The sequence below is a fragment of the Sabethes cyaneus genome, chromosome 1 (assembly GCF_943734655.1).
Source record: "Sabethes cyaneus chromosome 1, idSabCyanKW18_F2, whole genome shotgun sequence".
Taxonomy (NCBI): Eukaryota; Metazoa; Arthropoda; class Insecta; order Diptera; family Culicidae; genus Sabethes; species Sabethes cyaneus.
In genome coordinates, this window is record NC_071353.1 from 159,883,306 (window position 1) to 159,903,109 (window position 19,804).

Genomic DNA, 19,804 nt, shown 5'->3' on the forward strand with positions numbered 1-19,804 from the left:
AAAGTTTAAACTTCGGTTGAGCGTGTTTGTCCATTTTTATCACCAAGCCGTCTAGTGTTCCGTATTCTGCCATTAAGTTTTGTTACGCTCTTCCAATACTGTTATTATCCTCACACATTGACGCAACAAGAGTTGTTGCGTTATGCTGCACAGATTAATAGGTTTGTGTTTGGAAACAGACACATGTTGTGTTCGACTAACGAACAGAAAGTTTAACAGAAACGTATAGAGAAACAAGTTAAGCTTGAGTAGCTCAACAAAGAATGGCCAGATTGGGCACACCAAAAGCGATCAACAAGGTCTCTCCCAAACGAAATTTGTGCTTGTTCTTGAAGAAATGCTCGTTGAATGCCCGGTATTTTAAGTGTAAAAATGACCATGCGTTCCCTTTTTCTTTGATTTCACTGAACGCACCTTGTTCACCCGATCGAATGTTTAAAACAGTCGACATTTACTAACTGGTGTTTGATTCAATGCCAGTTATTGGACGACCATGAGTATTACAGTGGAGTTGACTTAAACACTATGTTGGAATGTTACGAACAAGATTCCTCCATCAATAAAATGTGATAAAGCAACAGATTTTACAATTCATTTCAAGGCTTTCATGATTTCGTACGGCAACACTAAGTGAAAACACATCAGACCGGCGTAGATGGAATAGTCGGTGTTTATAGAAAATGCAGCCAGCTTATAATTATTGCAATAAAAAAGTCCAATCTGTACCTGTACCGATGTGCCATGACATAACATCTGTTAATGAGCAATTCCAGCAGATTGGTAGGAAGTGAAGTGACTGATAGTCCCACGTTAACGAAATAAAAACTGACTATTTAAAATAGAATTTCCGGATGCTGGAGTGATTAGGTCTTCAGTCTTGGATCCTTGCTGAAGAATTGATGTAAATTATGAGTTTTGTGGGAGTGTTCTGTACAGGATTCAAAAGCTTTTCCAATCCTTTCTACGACTTGCCGATGGAATAAAGCATTTCCTAGTTTTAAAGTCTGCCTTCCGGCAGGCTTTTTTACATAACTTGTCTCATAACAGGAATCAAACCTAAACACCGAAGTCCTGAGGCCAATCGATTTGCTTCGGTCGATAGTTTACGACTCATAACCCGTAACCGTTCACTCGAGTTCGTCGAGTCGATCACAACCTTGACTGTTGCACAGAATGTCACATATGCACACGGTTTCAAAATTAGCATCGACCAGGAAAAACTGATCCTATCCATTCCGTGCACTATTGCTGGCTGGCTGACATGGCATGGTATGGCAAATGCATCCCGTTCCTGCCATAGAAACAACTTGCTGATCTTGTCTGGTTTTGCAATGAGTTGTCATCGTGTGCGCAAATCTTCCCGCTGCTCATCCGGCTCTAGCTCCGTTTTAATCGCTCGAACTATCGCGCGCCGTTTCGCTACCCCAATGAGCAGCCAGCGGCGGTAGGGAAATTATTTATTTCTGTACGCAGATTGGCTATCTTCACTACATGACACTAATTACGGAAGTTGGGACGTAAATTAGTCAATTATAGGTGTTACTGTGTGCAACTACAAGCTATGGAAAATGACAGATAATGAAATATGGCATGGTGGTGGCAATGCAGCTCTTAATGCAGGTTGCTCATAGCCTGCTACGTGCAGCACTTGACAGGAATTAAAACCAGCGAAAGAAGAAAACATAGAAAAGTATTTGCTCAAAAAAAACAATAGTGATTTCGTACTTACCGTGGTTGCCGTAGATTGTGAACGGCCTAAAGCTATCGTCCTCGGGTTGATAGAAATCCGCCGCACTTCGCACGTCGATCCTCAGGTCGTCAGGCTTAAAACTATTAGCACCGATGAAGTGGTTATTATTACTATTGTTACAACTAGTGGTGATCATGCTGTCGATTGGCATGCCGCCGAGATCTATGCTGTAGAGAATGCCCGCGGTATCGTCGGCAGCCGCCAGCAGCTGTGGCGGCTGTTCCGGATCGTCGGTTGGATTTAGCTTTGGATTCATCGTCGCGGTTTCGACACACGACACGGGAAGATGCGACCGACACGAACTACTCTGTCGATAAAACTGTTCTGTCTACACTCTGTCTCGGCTGTTGTCCTGACTGACTGACCGTCTGTCTAGTTTGGCTCTCTAGGCTTCGTAGCTCGAACGTTGTAAGATACTACTGACCAGATCCGGTGGAGTTTGGCGTAGGTGATTTTGACTCAATGCGACTACTTGGTTTTGGTTCGGGCAGGCTGGATGCGTCTACGGTATGGCGGCGACGTAGTTTCTCATCGGAGATGTCTACGCGGTCGCTACTTCCGGGCTGACCGTTGGAAGCCGATCCAGTTTGTCCGGATAGTTGAAGTCCCGTTCGTACTCAGAGGTACCCAGTAGTGCGTCGTTCACCTTCACTAGATACGGGAATGCGACTCTCGAGCCAGCAACTACTTCCATTCCCGAATGCGAAAAACCGAAATGTGGGAGCTCCGATCTCCGATCGACTCGGGATGCCAAACGATTCTGTAACTTAAACGGGTTTTGCTGCTGCTGCTGCTGGAATTTACTATTCACTTTCTCTGCACCAAAAAATCACTTTTTACATCGCAGTAGGCTGCTTGGTTGAAAACTGATTAGGCAGCTTGCCTTGTGGGCGCTATTTGACCGTTTTATATCTCCCTGCTGCCGCTGGTACACATTTATGATAAGCTGTGGGACAAACGCCGATTTTATCGGTTAATGTAAGTTCCGTGTTCTTGACGGGGATCTTCTTCCCCAGACAGTCTGGTTCGGCGAATCGATTAGTGCTAACACGGTTGATAATACGTATCAGTACAGATCACACTTTATCACTTGGCAAGGAGGTTCCCTTAATACTAAATATCTCACAGTTGTCCATTAAGCCCATTTGAACCGTTCACTTTCTATTGATATCTTTTTACTACACTTATAAAAAAAATCAACCAACCACTAGAATATCCTAGATTCTTCTAGTCCGGCAAAATTAGACCGATCGCGTCAGAATTGGTAGGCGTACTGAAAAGTTCGCCGCCGGAATGGCAATTATTTAAACCTCTCATTTTCGCGCGCACGCTGCGTCCCACTGACTGACTGGCTGACTGACTGGAGCCAGCTGATTCTCTCTCTCACAGTCACAGAGAGAGCTCGCAGCCAGAATGCTCTCGGCTCAACGCGTCGAGCGACGCGTCAATCTCTCGAACGCGCAGCGACGACCCAGCTGACACTGCTCTCCTCCCTTCTGACAAAGCGAACGGAAAACCACCCCTGTTTGATGACTTAATTTACACCTGCCTGCCAGGCTGCTGAAGTTGCTAATAGAAAGTACTATCGGACCGAACCGAACCGGGAGCAGCGTCGCTTTCGGTCTCTCCCTCTCGCTCTCTTCATAGCATCGATTCTCACCGAACTATTATCAGCAGCAGCTCGGCCACCCAAAAGTCCAGTGAGTGAGGGAGAAAAGCGCAACAGGCGGAAAAATTACCCTGTCAGAAAGGCAGGACATAATCCTAAATCAAGGGGTGACGCAGCGAGCGGGTTTTCAATTAACCCAGTGTGCTTCCCCTAGTATGGAAGAGAGTGACAGAAAAAAGTGGAAATATCACCTGTTACGATCGTGCATAAAGATCGCTGCTCGTCACTCATGATGATCCAAACTCTCGTAACTCGATGTTTGGTTGAAGATCCTTGTCAACCTCAAACGAATAAAATCCCCTTCTTGAGGGGTTTTCTATTCAAGTCACGTACTTTGGCGTAATCGTGGGTGTAACGATTTTGTACATAGTAAATTTGCATTTATCAATCCAGCCCAACGATTTGTTGGTTATAAATGTCAGCAATAACAACTTCCAGCAATCGATTTTAATTTTTATTGAAAATCTACTAATAAATGTTACTTTTTCCTAAAGCCTAGCAACTCTGTTTAGCTGTCAAATTTTACACGGTAAAGTATTGTAAACGCAAAATGTTTGTGCTTAGTTTTCACACAGCAAGTTATTGCCGAAAATACAAACTTACCCTTTATCGTTGCTGCCGGTACCCGGTTCTTCATAAACTTCATAATTTTCAAAATTAATTTAGAACTGGACAACTCTCCCCATAAAAAAACCGGTCGCAGTCACAATGCAGAAGAAAAATGCAATCCGTATCCGATGTCCACCCCCAACGACGGCACAACCTTGAGTGAGTGTCATTGGTCCGAATAGGGGAAAATTACCATTGACGTGCTTTTGATTTGATTTGCACAACTCGCAAACATACAAACAAACAAACAAACACTTCATCTGTCGGCCGCTCGGTTCTTGTCCTGCGCCTACCTTAGCAATAGAGGTCAAGTTACGATAAAATGATAACCGCGTCGCTTCGCTCGCTTGTTGTCGCTTATCGATGGCTTGCTCGTTTGTTTACCCTTTGTTTATTTACGTAGGTATGATCTAAAAGGCGTCAGCGTCAGTGCGTGCTGTTGGGAACTGATGCTGATAGGAAATCTGAATTCCCGCAACGCTGCTCTCGGCACTGACTGTCTGAAGAGGTTGCTTCCGTTCCCAGTCTTCTCGAGCGGTCGGTGACAGAACAGCACTGAGCATCGGTGATGGATAGGGCTGTGCACACATGCACTCGATAAACAGTAATCGAAGCATGTCAAGATGCATGCGCACTTGATGGGTCACTGCCGGGAAGATGAGTTGCACCCGTGTGCAGCCCGGCCGCCGGCAGGCAGCAGCGGTTACTTTGATTCGCTTCGATTGATAAAGTGAGTTATTATACAATCAGCTACGGTCTTGTACTGCACCGTTGGCGTTGGTTGTTGAGTTGAGTTAAGATGAAATATTACTTTGAAGGGATACAAATGCAGTAAAACGGGGATTTCTGGGGAATTTAATATCACCCCAGAGTGCCACTGTAACGTGACAGATTGATGAACACTTTTGTGCAACTTTGTTGACAGACAACAAGCCTTTTCAATGTTAGGTAAGCATTTTAAGTAGATAAATTTTAGTGAAATCTAACCGCAGTAGATGTTCTTTAATTGACTGTTCTGACTGATAAATCATGCGAAACCGCATTTGCATATCTGCTTTCATCGACGTTGGGGCTACGTGCGAAACCACACGAACCTCGTGGACGTTCCACGTGGTTTCGAAATGTACGCGACAGGTGACAACTGAAGCAGAAGCACAAACGCAAAAATTTGATTGCATAATTAGGTATTAAAACGGTGCACATACCGCAAATTCCCGTTCCATGTTCCGAAACTCGTCACAGCAGTTCGACACAGTCAGATAAAAGATGAAAAATGACAACCGGATAGATAGTAATTTTCCGTTTGTTCGAAATTCCGAAATTTCTTAGTCTTAGTCCGGAGTTGCGGTTGGTTCCGTAACAGCAACTAAAGACGACAGATGGTTTACGCTGAGGGCATGCCCATAGCTATCGACCGGCTTTGAGAGCCAGAGGAGGAAGAAAAGTAAAAGAATTGTTAGGTACAAATCTGTTGAACGTCCCTGAACAAAAAGTGGAACAACCTACGAAGTAGGTTGGCTGTGCTGTGGATGACAGTTAAATTCGACCTAAATCATGCAGGTTGTATTTAGTAATAAAGAATAATATGATTTTCAAACCCTTTCATTGGTCAGGTCACCATTCATCAGGAATACATTTCGGTAAGGTTGAACGACATGACACACCCCTCGTTATTATTACCTTTGGCGTTTGACGTTTTGTTTCGTCTACTTGTACTTGTTCGTTGAAGAAGGAGAGTATCAATGAACTTTGAATGTATATCTTGGAGCTCAAGTGAAGTGAAGGGATTTACTCGTGAAGGTAGGTTACAAATTGGTGAAAGTGAAAAAATTGCAATAAATCTTAACGTGTTTCAAAAAATGTTTTAAAATCGGTGTTATGGAAAGAAATGGAACGCAGAAGTGACTCACAAACCGATACCGATCCGAAAAATAATCCTAGTAACATCGTGCAGTGACATCTGACAAGTGATTGATCGGAACATTTGATGATAAATTGTTGAGCATGGCTTATAAATAAGCTGTTTGGTAAACCAATTACCCTCGTACATTAACAAAACAATGCAAACCAAAAAAAGCAACGGCCATTGCACGGGACAAGATAATTTCACTATTTTGACAGTTTTTGGGAGGCTGGCTTACAAGGCGTTGAGATTTCAGATCGATTTGTATTTTTTGCGTCTCAGCAAAAGCTGCAATTGTCAAAAAAAGAGTACAGCATTAAACAATGATCGATGGTTGACAAGTGATTACACATGAGCAGCGTGAGTCATTATTACATAGACTTTCACCTATATCCAATAATTTCTATCGCAGTCCTCCCTGCGGGGCATCCAGCGCGAAATCCGACCATCAATCCACCCGAAAACGGCTTTGTGTGGCAGATGATCAGACTAATCATGGCTACGATGGATGGGATTCTGTGTAAACTGAACTGTCGGTCCTGTGCGAGTCTCGCAGGAGACTTCAACAAAGTAAAGATCTTTTTTCGCTGTTCTTCGACATTGCGCTAGGGCTAGATGATGTTAAAAGGCGAACAACGATCAACATGCATCGTATGATTTTCAGCAAATCCGGTCAATTTATCTGCCTTACCGATGACAGCATTCAGATCGGAGTGCCGGCAGAACATTTTAGGCAGTAAATGATCAATATATCAGATTAAAATACAAAGTAGAGCAGATTGGATTTCAGATAAATACGTCTAAAAGGAAGCTACGCGGGCAGGACCGAACGCAACACGGTCTACTTAGGTGGTTCTGTAGTAATTGACGGGGACGAAAAACTGAAGTTGTTGCCGCCTAGTTAGCTTCGGGGTACGATGCTGGCCTACAGGCCTAACAAGCCTGTCGTCGTATGTTCGAATCTCTGGGCTAGGAGATGCTGCTATAGAATCAGTAGGATCGTTGTACTAGCCTCGTAATTGTCTTGTACTCTAATAGCCGGCTGCGAGGTCTGTCGATAAAGAAGGGTCAAATTCTCAACAGGACGTTTATACCCTTGGTTTTGCTTTTTGAGTAATTCAAGTACTCGGCAGATACGGTGACTCGCAGGCAAGCGATGAAAAATCGTGCCTACTAAATCGTGGTTGTGGGGTCCGTACAAGATGTGTCTTGTACAAAACGTTAATGAGACCGTTTATCCTCTATGGACATGAGACGTCGACACTCGAAGGGTATTAGAAGTTTACTTACAGCATGATACATAGAGACGAAGGATGCACCACGAACTTGCGCGTTTCTATGGTGGGCCTAGTATTCCTTCAGAAGGTTGCTAAAGCTGGACAAGACGTGTTGCTAACATGTCGGACGACTATTCTGCAAATGATATTCACGTCGAATTCAGTTGAAGCAAGCTGAAAAGCGCAGCGAACGGCATGGCTAGGCCAGCCAGAACAAGATTTGGCGAGCATTGGGAGCGTCCAGAAGTTTCGAAGGACTCCGGACCGAAATGACAAACAAAACACTTTTGGTCATCATCTTTTATTTGTTATTTCGGTTCAGCCCGCTCCAGGAAGCTGTATCAAGAATGACTGCAATGGGCTACATCGAGACAGGCACAGCAAATTTGCCAGGATAGGAGTTTTACGTTACCACAACGTACTTGGCTATTCCAGAAAAGGAAATAAACAAGAGGGTGGTCAAAACGTTTTTGGTTTGGCAGGCCATTTGTGTACGCGGCAAGATGAACCAGCCATACATCACGACGGGTACCACCAACGGCAAATCTACTGGGACGAGTAGCTCCAGTAACGCCTGCTGGTCTTCCTGCCTGCGGTCACACGGAAGCTGTTTTGGCCAGATTTGGCATCCTGTCACTATACGCGGCCGACGTTAGACTGGTGCAGAAATCGGAATGTTGTTTTTGTACCAAACAACGTCAACCCACCCAGCTCGCCGGAATTTCGTTTGATCCATCGCGAAGACCAGGAGAAGGTACTGGAGAACAGCATGGCTTTGGAGACAATTTGAACGCTTTGCCGTTTTCAAGGCTTCAAAGATAAGAGCATCAAAGTTAAAGTGTAACGTTTTAATCGCATGCCAAGAAAATCCGTCCTTTTTTAAGAAATGGTTCTGGTTTTCGCTAATATTTCGTAAAACTGCTAATGTTGATGGTCTCAGAGATGTCGGACATCAGTAGATAATCTTCAATTTATATCGCTTTTGTTTCATGAAAAACGTTGTTGTTTACTGCTGCGAAAAAGCAGAATTTTATAATAGTTAAACGGCATTTGCGGCAACTTTAAATTTTCTGCTCTTTCTAATAAATTGCCTAGAGAATGTTTCAAGGAAGGTGATTCTAGTGTTAAATACGAGCGTTCTGGACAGCCAAACAAGTTCAAAGTCGAAAAATCGTAGGTCGTGTTGGATGAAAATCTGATTCAAACGCAAGTTGCAGCTTGCTGAATCATTGAGTGTGATACAACAAGCGGTTACTGTACGATTGACATAGATGGAAACGACTCAGAAAGCAAGGTTTATTTCCAGAAATGGTCGATAGCTGGCAATAACTCAAATTTCAGCAGCTCTCCGTCAACAGTCAGTAGTGCAACTGAAGATCAAATACCAGCACTTTTGGAAAATACTGTCGTATGCACATGGCGAAAAGCGGCCGCCCGCCATGGCGTCTCCCCTTGTTAGGAGCAGCGTACAACAACGTTTGACTCGCAGCGAAAGGCTGACTTTCGAAATGACTGCCCATGGATGCATAGTCGACGTAACGACCAGCACCATGATTGTTGAGAAAACGCATTTTTATCGTGAAAAACGTTTAAAGCCATATAATCTTTTGGTCATTTTGGTTTTTACGTCAACTATGCATCCATGGGCAGATGAGGTGCTTCGCCAATTGTATTTACGATAGCAATACTGTCGGGTAGTATCTAGTTAGACATCATGCTGAAAATGATTAACCCGGGATTTAGAATGATACTACTTTGCTCGAACCAGTGCGCGTGGACGAGGTTTTGTATAATTTGGAAATAGATGAATATTTTGGATTGGATGGGAGGATCGCTGTCGACCTGTAACTGGCAAAAGAAGCCTCTAAGACAAACGACAATGGAATGGCGTAAGGCGCTCACAAATTGATTCACATCCAGCGGCACGGCTATCTGAAGCCCCTACTTCGTACATCGAAACATTTAGTAGCATACCTAGAGACACCCAACTGGAGAGCCCCCGCTCAGATCGATGTTCGGCACTGTCCAGAAGCTACAAAAATGCGGATTTCATGGGGACCGAACGTCGGCCCGGATTACTATCTCGTGCTGTTGAATACTGAAGGGAATGGACTCATCGAATGGAACCGGGTAGAGAGTGGCGGCAATTCACCAACCACGTATGAGGTAATGAAAGCAATCAAAGAATTCAACAATGGCCAGGCAGCTGGGAAGGACCGCATACATGCCGGGCCAGAAATGAACAGCTATTCGGTGACAATCCGTCGGTTTATCCTAAGGGCATATTAGAGGAACTCATTTACCCAATTTACATGAAAGATAATCGGAAAGAAGCAAACGAAATCCGCAGGGTGGTGTTTGACAGCAACCCGGAGGGACAGTGCGCAGACGAGGCATTGCCAGAGACTTATAGCGGCATATCCAGATTAACCATATTCAGACTGTTGCTACTAACATCTGCTGGCGGCCGGTGTCGAAGAGATCCGACTTCATTCCTTTGTACAGGTGAACCAACAGACCTAAACACATCAGTAAGCAAACTACCGTCTCAACTGAGTTGTAGTAACTATGATGGTATAATTTTCTTCAATCCTGCATCCAAAATTTACAGTTAGTGGGCGCAACGGAAATCCTTTGTCGGTGAGTCAGTGCAGCTTTTGGAAGCGGTCCATCTGTTTACCGATTTCAAGGCAGTGTATGATCCAGTAAAGGGTACAAGTTGTTGTAAAAATGCATGCTGGTATCAGATTTTGACCTGCATGAAATGTTAAACTTGAATACCCACCTCTATAAAATATTAAAATAGAAAACTGGATTGAACCCTCGAGATGCTTGGTGTGCGTTGAGAAGATTAAATATATTTAAAAAAAATTAAACAGCAAAATAAAAAGCAGCAGTCTACAATGATACTGAGAAAAAATCAAGATATTCGCGATCCCATCGAACTACAACAAATCAAGGAAACGCCTCATCTAAGTTCATTGATTCCAACTAGGAAGTATGGAAACTCTTTTTTTCGAAAATTACACTCTAAGCGCCATTCAAGTAAACTGCATCGAGGAGATAATCTGGACAGAACAGCAACAGCTGCTGTCGAGCTCAACGCACACCGGGTCGCGCTCTGTTTTGTTGGTGATAACGACCTCCCCCGCGCGCTCAGCTGTGCGATTGTAGGTAGTGCGTGACAGCTTTTTGTTTACATTATTGTTTTCGACCGAACAGCTAGAGAGACAGGTGGCGGCCTAGAATTAAATTAAGCGGCAGCATCAGTCACGATCATCAAGGTGTGATTTGACCTGATGCTGCGTGGCAGCCGCACTAACGCAATTGATTCGATAATTGTGCCTCTGCCTCAGATACGATCGGCGCGGCCGGCGCGCGCTGTTGTGCCGTAATGCTGTAACCAGTGCAGTGGGTACGAATATTATTAGCATATGATAATAATAGAGTGGGAAAAGCTAAGTGCAAATATTGCAGATTATGATCCGCGGTTAGCGTAATCGGAACCGTATTTTACAGGGTGTTGTTTTGCGTAAAACGATTGATTCATAGATTCCGACAGCTTGTGGCATTTGCACATTTATAATGCGGTCGCAAAAAATGTAGTTAGTAACTGCCCTCTTGGAACTAGCAAAATAGCACAGATTCTGATTGATTATTTAACAGCAAAAATATTGTTTTCGCTGATAAAGAGCGAAGCAGTGACGACAAACTTATCAATTTTCCATTAAAAACTGAATTCATATGCGCTAAATCGCACGTCATAGCTGCTAAAGCCCAAAATTCACAGAAAACATAAACGTCCATTCGGTAACTTCATCATCGCAAACCGCCGTCTAGCTTAGTAATAGCCGTCGACAGACGACTGTTTAATGTTGAATAGCCAGCAAATCGTTTGGCGTCAAATGGCAATCGCGGACCTTCCTCTTTTCCTCCCTCCTGCCTGGGCCTGCTGGAGCCCCTACCTTTTCAAATCGCTCCCTATTCGATGACAGCCCTCTGTTGCGCGGCGTACACAAACCGTTTTATTGTGTTTGACATCAAACGGCAATTGAATCTAATGATCCCGCCTTCTTTGGTTCGGACTTGGTGCTCCTCATGCATTAAACAGTGCAACAGAATGACGTCAGCAGTTGGCACACGACAATTTTCTTTGGTCAACAAGAAGCGATTTGTTTTGGTAATTGAAAAGCAATAGGAAATGGTACTGACAGGAGGTCAGATGTCTATGTGTACCCAAAAATTACAGAGAACACAACGCTGGAGCCGCTGAAAATGTTCCTGTTCTGTTTACCGCCTAATCATAGTCTGTTGAGTTCTCACGCAGATGAATCCACTGTTCGACATAGAATTGATTATAACCTATTGCAGTGTACGTTCGTGACAACTCACAATATTTCTGTAATTTGCAGGCACCTACCGCAAATTACTTTCCTTTTTCTGAATCTGCCGTTAGCACATTGCATGATTGCTGAACCGCCCCGCTGGCTGTTACTGTTTTGGAGTCGATTATAAAACTGGCTCACGTGTCTAATACACGCGGGGGATTCTTCGATTCCGGCTGGTTCCCTTCGGAACGAATCGCATGTGAACCGTGAATTGAATACAACATGGGATGTTAATTTCGGCTGGGATTTTTCCGAACAGATTACGATATCAGCAGCCAGCCATGCCTAGAAGAACCGATGAAACATTCTATTATTTATAGGTAATGTTTCTAAAACTCACCACCTCATTGCGGTCGGCTGTAATTGAATCGTCGATCAGTCATAAAAAGATCTATCCTCGATATTAACGGACCGGTGCATCACCGGCATACTGATGAGGTGTGCGTGCGTAGGTACTAACCGTCGGCGAAGCTGACGACAGCTAATTTCTGAGCATGCCAGTTCCTCATCACCCGGGACAATTAGCATAAATTTAACGGTAGACCACCCACACTGAGAAACCACGCGGAATGACCCGGACCAAGGTTCTCCAAAAACAACCAAAAAATAATAACCCCAACCACCCTAGTGTGCACACTCGTATGTATGATCTGCGCAGTGACATATGAATGATGGTTGCTCCCGCAGTTTGACTGCATCGTAGATAATTCAATTACGCAAATCGATTGTTGTGCTCGGAAGCGAAAGTCACGCGAGCAGCCATTCATTTCCACTAACAGCAGAGAAGGAGACGATATAGGCAATCGAATCGAATGATAACAAATGGCAAGGAACAGGATCGCTGCTGAGAACAATGTCTCTGTCTCTGATCGGTTGTTATCTTCAATTGAAATTGATTAGCATAAGTCCGACCGAATGCATCAAAACAATCTGCCGAGTGAGATGCTACCGGATCCGAATGCATAATAACTAGATACACACACACGGAACAGAATTCGACAATTGCGCACGAGTCGAGCAGTTGTTGATCGAATCAATTACCTACATTCGTTTGGGTGATTGAAATAAACGTAATTTACGACCATGGCGTGTATCACCTAAAAATGGTGGTCCGAGTTTATTACCTTGTAGAACCAGGAAACCTTTTAGTGAACCGCGATAGAAATCTTGTACTAGTTTCCATAGATTACTGAAATTTGATTGGGAAATTATAGCCCGAAACGTGTAAAATAGCATTAATTGACGAATTATGAAAATCACAGGATGATCACCTGGTGCGGGTAAATTTAATTAGTCTGATCTGGCAGACGCCGGACATTACTGTTGCACGTGCTAATCAGTGTGACCATCTAATTAGTACTATTACCGGCTGGCTTAGTGAGTGAGTAAGGCTGCTAATAATCAAACGTTGGTTAATTCTTCCACTTAGTTGTCTTTTTTATCAGTTTCCAGTAATCAATTCATGGCATTTTTTTCTGTGTCATAAGAAGTTATTACAATTCTAGGAAAACACACTTTTTAAACAAGATTTAATAAACTGTTCGGTCCACAAAAAGCCGCGTGTGAACACACGTTCTGTTCTAACTGCAATACGAATAAGAACATAAAATTTAAGGGCCATGTTCGAGAGTGTAAACTCTTTACACTCTAAATATATCGTTAGTCCATCCAGCACTCTCGCTACATGTCCAGTTCACTGCAGCTTGCCGGACCTGGGATCATTCCCAAGTTTATGGAATCCACTGAAAGGCTTGTTCACGGTTGCCATCAGACTTTTTGTTGCACGGCTCGCTTCGTTGTCGCTTGGGGTTGTTAAAAATATATTCGTTAACAACTTCAAAAGTACTCCTCCCTAACGATCGTTATCGCAGAACTCACACCCCACACTCATACTGGATCATACTCTGGATCATATTGAAATTTATCGACGATCTGACGCCAGTCGCAAGGTAATATGTGGCCCATTGCGTAGCGTTCCTTTCGAAGATCATACTGATAGTCACTAGTGGAACAGCATGCAGAAGAGAATTTTGTGTGCAGAGTTGAGCAGAGTTATCAACTGGATAACTCAAGCTCAAGGCGATGACTTTTCTTGTATGTTCCTCCAAACCATGCCCCTTTTTCTATATGGACATTATTACTGTGACCAGTATTTTAATCTATTCTGATATCGTTCTCATGTTTCTTCCCATATCATGCCGTACTTCGTTCGTTTTGCAATATCGCTATGAGCGCACCGTGCGTAAGTGTCGGTGTCACCCTGTTTATTCCTTTTCTGTTTATCTACTACTTTTCAACCAAATTCGTTATCTAGAGCTAGGCAATTCAGAAACTAGTTATAATTTGGCTTTGGACAAGAGGCTTTATACGCATCTTTTTATCCAGCTTTCCATGAGCGGTAATGGTGGCTGATGGGAACAACTTTCTGAAGGGTACAGTTCGGTTTTGACATTCAATGCAGGAGCGGTTACTATGGAAGCCACTACGATTGTCAATGTTTACATTTTTCCACTCAACCAGCAAACAATCGTAGGGTTTCCATAGTAACCACTCCTGCATTGAATGTCAAAACCAAATTGTACCCTTCCGAAATTTATACCCACCAGCCGCCATTACCGCTTGTGGAAGGCTGGATATTTAGCCCCGGCTACATGGCTTCATAGACGGTAAAGCAGAATTCTGCACTGAAGGGGGGCGTTTTTTCCTTACTACTTTGCATCATCAATCTCGTTCTTAGAACAAGGAAATGAAACAGATTAAAATTTGCCTACGCACAAGAGGCTTCATTACGCACCTCGAGCCAGTACCACTCTTATGACTTGCCCTAGCAAAAGGCTTTACTGTTGGTAAATGCAGAATTTAGTATGAAAGAAGCATGTGGAGGGGGATAACCCCATGCTAAAGTCACATAACATTGAATGGCCTGATACTACCCCAAGATTCGAAGACTCGACCACTTGCTTGTTAAGACAGATTAGCTAAATTCGTGGCTACAAGCAAGGCCTTCTAGATTTAACTAACAAGTTATGAACTATTCAGCTCACAAAAATAAAATAAACCCCGTAGTGGTCCTCAGCCTTTTTCCAAATTTTTATCAACTTTGTAGCCGGCTATTAGAGTACAGGACAATTATGGGGCTAGTGAAATGGTCCTACTGACTCATCTAGCAAGCATCGCCTAGCAGAGGTTCGAACATACGACGACTGGCTTGTTAGACCAGCATCATATACCTCGAGTAATTCCTATCTCTTATCTCCGAATAAATGACGAGAAGAATCGAGCTAGAACTCACATGTTGTGAACTGTGTCATGCCAGAGCAGGTAGAGCTACCGAACAGAGGCTTTACCTTGGTAAGAAACACGCTAGCACTGGGATCGCGTTCTTGCAGAGGCGCAGAATTGCTTCGAGAAGCGAGAGGCAAATGTTCACCTTGCGACAAACCCTCGATAAATTCAACTTGCAGACTCACCTTTTGTTTATAGACTTCAAGGCGGCGTACGATTCAGTTAAACGAAATGAGCTAAGGCGGGTTATGCTTGAACATGGGTTTCAAACAAAACTGACTAGGCTGATATGTACTACTCTTGATGGTTCAAAATCAAGCGTCAGGATAGCGGGAGAGACATCGAACTCATTTGTGACGTTAGATGGTTTGAAGCAACGTGACGGGCTATCGAATTTTCCATTCAAAATTGCATTGGAAGGACAGGCGTGCAGAGAAGCGGTATCACCATCACGAAATCCCACATGCTCCTAGAGTTTGCGGACGACATCGATATCAACGGTGTTAACCGTAGCGAAGAACTGTGGCAAAGGCGTACACGCATCTTAAGGAGGAAGCTACAAGGATAGGGCTTATTATAAATTCTACCAAAACAAAGTATATGGTGACTGCTAGAGAGAATGGTAGCCCTTCGGGTGTTGGAACTATAGGGAAGATAGATGGAGACACTTTTGAAGTGGTCAGCGAATTTGTTTCCCTTGATACGTGACATCTCAAGTTGGGTTTTATTACACACTTATGATGGCATTTAAAACCAAAATTGATCATGAAAACCGCCATAAGAGTACAATAAAATTCACATTGGTGTTTTGGGATGTGACAACAATGTTAGCCGTAAAGTAAAAAGGCTGCCCCAGCTGTTAACAGGATCTTTTACGGATAGACGTAGCCCGCTGAGGTCCTGTAGTCTGCTACTCTTCACGAAAACCGCGATCTATAAGATGCTATTTCTCCCGGTGGTACTATGGTCACGAAGCGTGGAAGTTGAAAGAGAATGACTGATGAGCTCTTGGAGTGTTTGAGCGTAAAATCGTGCGATAAATTTCTGGCGACAGTGGGTTGGCCACGTAGCAGAAAAGCATCTTTAAGACTTGATCCTTCCTTATCAACAGACTTCACAGGACAATTATGAGGCTACTGTAACGATCCTACGGACACCACCCAGTCGAGATTCGAACATACGACGACCGGCTTATTAGACCAGCATCGTAGCTCTTAACTGACTGGACGGCCCTATAGCAAGAATAACGAACGAGAGACCAGCAAAAACAATATTAATGCGGAGAACCCAACACAGACCGACGGCTTCGAGGTAGACGGTGCTGCCGACGAGGACGCTAGAGCATCGACCAACGTGGAGACAACTCCTAAATTCGGTACTGGTTCGATAAGCGGATTATCGCCGAAAAAAAGTAAAGTAAATATTTAACTTTTTTATTGTTACAAGTTTTACGCTTAACTAGATGATACGCCGTCTTGAAGTCCGTAAACAGATGGGACATCTGCCAAATGAATTGTAGAAATTTATCGAAAATCTGTCGCAGTTGGTTGGCTGCTTAAATATTTTATTTTGTGTCATAGTTTCCTGAGCCAATCGGAGTATGTTGGCATGCGGATGAAGGAAAAAAGGGACTTATCGGGTGCATTTAAATGTCCAATTCTACATGGGCCATGCATGGGTTTAATCAATAAAAGTTCCCGCCCCTGAACTGGACAGTTCTAAATCATTTCGAAAACTTGCTCTGCGTCAGCAAAATATTTGCCACACGCAGATGATTCCTTGCACGTTCCATCGAACGAACAACGGTGTGAATGGCGCAAAATTAGCTGTCAAACAATCGCTGATCGACAGCTGAATAGCAGAACTAAGATACGGCAAACGCGGAGAACAATATTGATTATTGCATGTCTCATTTTTACACGCCCCCAGCTGCTGCCAATCGGACGTGACTGCTGAAGAAATCATTGCATTATTGGTGGCGTCAATGGCTTAATTAAGCGGCTAATTGTTTTTTTTTCTGTTCCTCCTTCCCAGGGCGGGGGGTAAAGTTGTTCCTACCAGGAAGATTTAGTTTCGGTGCATTAGTTAACCGGCTTCGTTCTAGTTATTAAGACATATTACCGGTGGTTTGTACCGTGGAAAAAAATTTTATCTCAAGAGAATGACTGATTGGGAGCGGTCCGTCGGTTTGAACCGGGTACTGAGATCAGTGGTGATGCAATGATTCGTAGAACAAATTACTGTTAATGAAACTTATTTGTCATGTCCAACGTCAGTTGTAACCATTAGCTTGGTTTTAAAACGCTTGATTTATGATTATTAATATGGACCACTGTTCACACTCCAGGGGGAGGGAACTGGACATTCCCCAACCCACTAAATATGCCAATAATGTGATGATATCGATTTTTTTCAACTGATCAATGACCTTATGTTTGCGGAAAGCCCAAACCCCGTTACGTACACTCTCGATAACGCTGTTATAAGTATTTGATTCATTTCAGACCGTCCATGAGAAAATTATCGTTTACTACCTTGCCAGCCGGGCAATAAAAACTCCTCTCTATCAGTTACGTGAATTTTTTAATGACGTACCTACACTTCGCAGCTTTTAAGGAAAAGGGGTTTACAGACTGTAGCATAAGGTTTTTTTTTTTCATTCATGCACTTCTAGAGTTCCTATAATTTCCTGCATGACGACCTGACCCTGTCCCGGATTTAGTTATGCACTTCATGTATGTTATGGCATTGAAATTCTGTTCTACCTGGGGCTACAGAAATGATTTCCGTAAAGAATTGATGTTGTCGCGGTCGGCAGTACTTAGATACTTTAGCACGGACCTTGACGACTTGAAAGAATGCTTCTAATCCTTCCTTATTGTAGCTGGGAAACTGCTATGGTTTTATTTTGCTTTATTTAATATTATTACCACTTGTTAAAGGTAGGCGAAGCCACTGTGCTCGTTAGAGCAACTGGCAACAATGCTTAGAGTGTAAACGAAACTAATTATATTAACAGCAGTGTGATATTTTTAGCACATGCGCTACCTGCTCATTGTACTATCGGGTACTGTATGAATGACGTATTTTAGGTTGGAAGCAAAACTCTTGAATTACCAAAAAATAGAGAAACAAAAGCCACAAACCCAGTGCGCTCGCTAGCTCTAATCAAATGTCAAAAGTTCTTACGTTGTTTCCTTCTATTCCTTCGGCGCTGATGCACTTCCATGGTTACCACTTTGTTGTCGTTGCCGGGTGGCTTGTCAAACAGCTGTCTCTATTGATTGATTGGCCGTAAACACAACTCAACTCAACACAACACAACACAAAGGCACACTGCGACTGCTCGAATCCGAATGGTCAACTACCCGATTCGTTCCCACAACAGTGATGGTGAAGCCACTTCAGTGTTCAGCAAATGGCAGAATGGCACTCACTCGCGCGAAATTAGCTTCCTCACGACTGACTGTGTGAGGCAGCTCAGCCGAAAAAAAAATGCAGCGTTTCGAATTCGCTTAAAAACCTACACTGTGCCATCGCATCATCAGGTCAAACTGTACGTACAGAACCAGAGGCAAACAGCGAAATTTTTATTTTCCCTGCTTTCGATGTTTGTGTGCAGTACGGAGTACGACTGACTGACTGACTGACTGTGGGCGAACGAACTTGCGATTGTGGCATGGCAGCAAAGGCAGGTACCAGACCAGGCCAGGCCACGCGGTTCCCATCGGGGTTTCCTTCTTCTAACTGGCTTCTCAATATTTTGGCTATAAAAATTACCAACTAAATCGTTAGTTAGCAAAACTCAATATAAGGGTATTTACCCTTTGCAATGCAATCTGTATCAGATTGGTTGTTATCAAGTATGTACGTGCCCACATTAGTTACAGCTCATTTGAAGGTTGTACCACCAATACAACAGCAAGTTATTTTATGTTTTTGAACCTAAAGAATGATAATTTTAACCGTAATTAGCATTACGTAACTCTTCTAGCTTTATTGAATTGCAAACTATGTTGCTAATTGAAACTACGTCTATACTTTACTTTAGTTAGTTAGTTGCGATTCGCAACTTGCGAAAGCTAACTGTCCCATCTGTATCAAAAGTGGTCATATCTTGTTCTTGTTCCCAAGTGGAGTATTTCTTTCAAACGCACGACCGACTGGACAACATTCCGTGTTGTGTTGTGTATCGTCCGTCTGGAGTATTATTTACACATCCTTGACCGGACCATGACTGCATCTTTATCGTTCAAATATAGGTACGAAAAAGTTTATCATGCCACTTGAATGGACTGTAAATTCCAGTTCTCACCTCAACCTCACTCAGCGATAGAAAACAAAGTTGCAGCTTGCAGTTTGATTCTTTTTTTTTTTTAATGCTGCACCTGCAGTGCAAAGGAATATGTGCAATACAGAGACGATAAAACTCTCATTGTTGCTGTCAAAAATTAAACCAAAACGGGAAATTACTTTCACAGCATAAGGTAAAGGTAAGCTGTTTTGGTTTAAAAGTACCAGAATATAAGCTTCTTGCCGCCTCCTTGGCTGTCAAGTCTAACTTTGAGTCATTTCCAATAATGGTTGGTGATAAGAAACAAGCACCCCAGTTATCACTTAACCTAAACAAACTAAATCGCTTTTATGCTTGGATCGGTGGTTCACAGCGGCCGGTCGGCGGTACCTACTTATCTGACACAGTATATGAGCTATGTGTGGCAATAAAAAATAATTTACACACTTAAAAATGATTGGTGAAAGCCGGTAGTAGGTTTTTCCTTCTGTTTAATCAACCAGGTAAAACGGTCGTCATTTACAACGCCGTTTTTGAAATGGGCGGACTTCATCCGTCACGAGAGCGCGAGCAGTCGGTTGAGTTGAGACACAACCCCGGATGTGCTTTCCGAAGCCAATTCGCCTCCT

General features: G+C 43.3%; 1 protein-coding gene across 2 annotated transcripts in view; it reads right to left on the reverse strand.

The window, feature by feature from the left end:
- LOC128735910 (solute carrier family 41 member 1) overlaps positions 1-19,804 on the reverse strand; it is a 72,575-nt gene that overhangs the window by 22,104 nt on the left and 30,667 nt on the right. The window contains exon 2 of one of the 2 annotated variants that reach the window (XM_053830396.1): positions 1,730-2,696. In XM_053830396.1, coding sequence (XP_053686371.1) covers positions 1,730-2,006 — 277 coding nt within the window. In that variant the 5' untranslated portion in view covers positions 2,007-2,696. Of the gene's footprint in view, positions 1-1,729; positions 3,026-19,804 lie in introns of those variants that run through there. The other variant, XM_053830391.1, reaches the window with a different exon arrangement.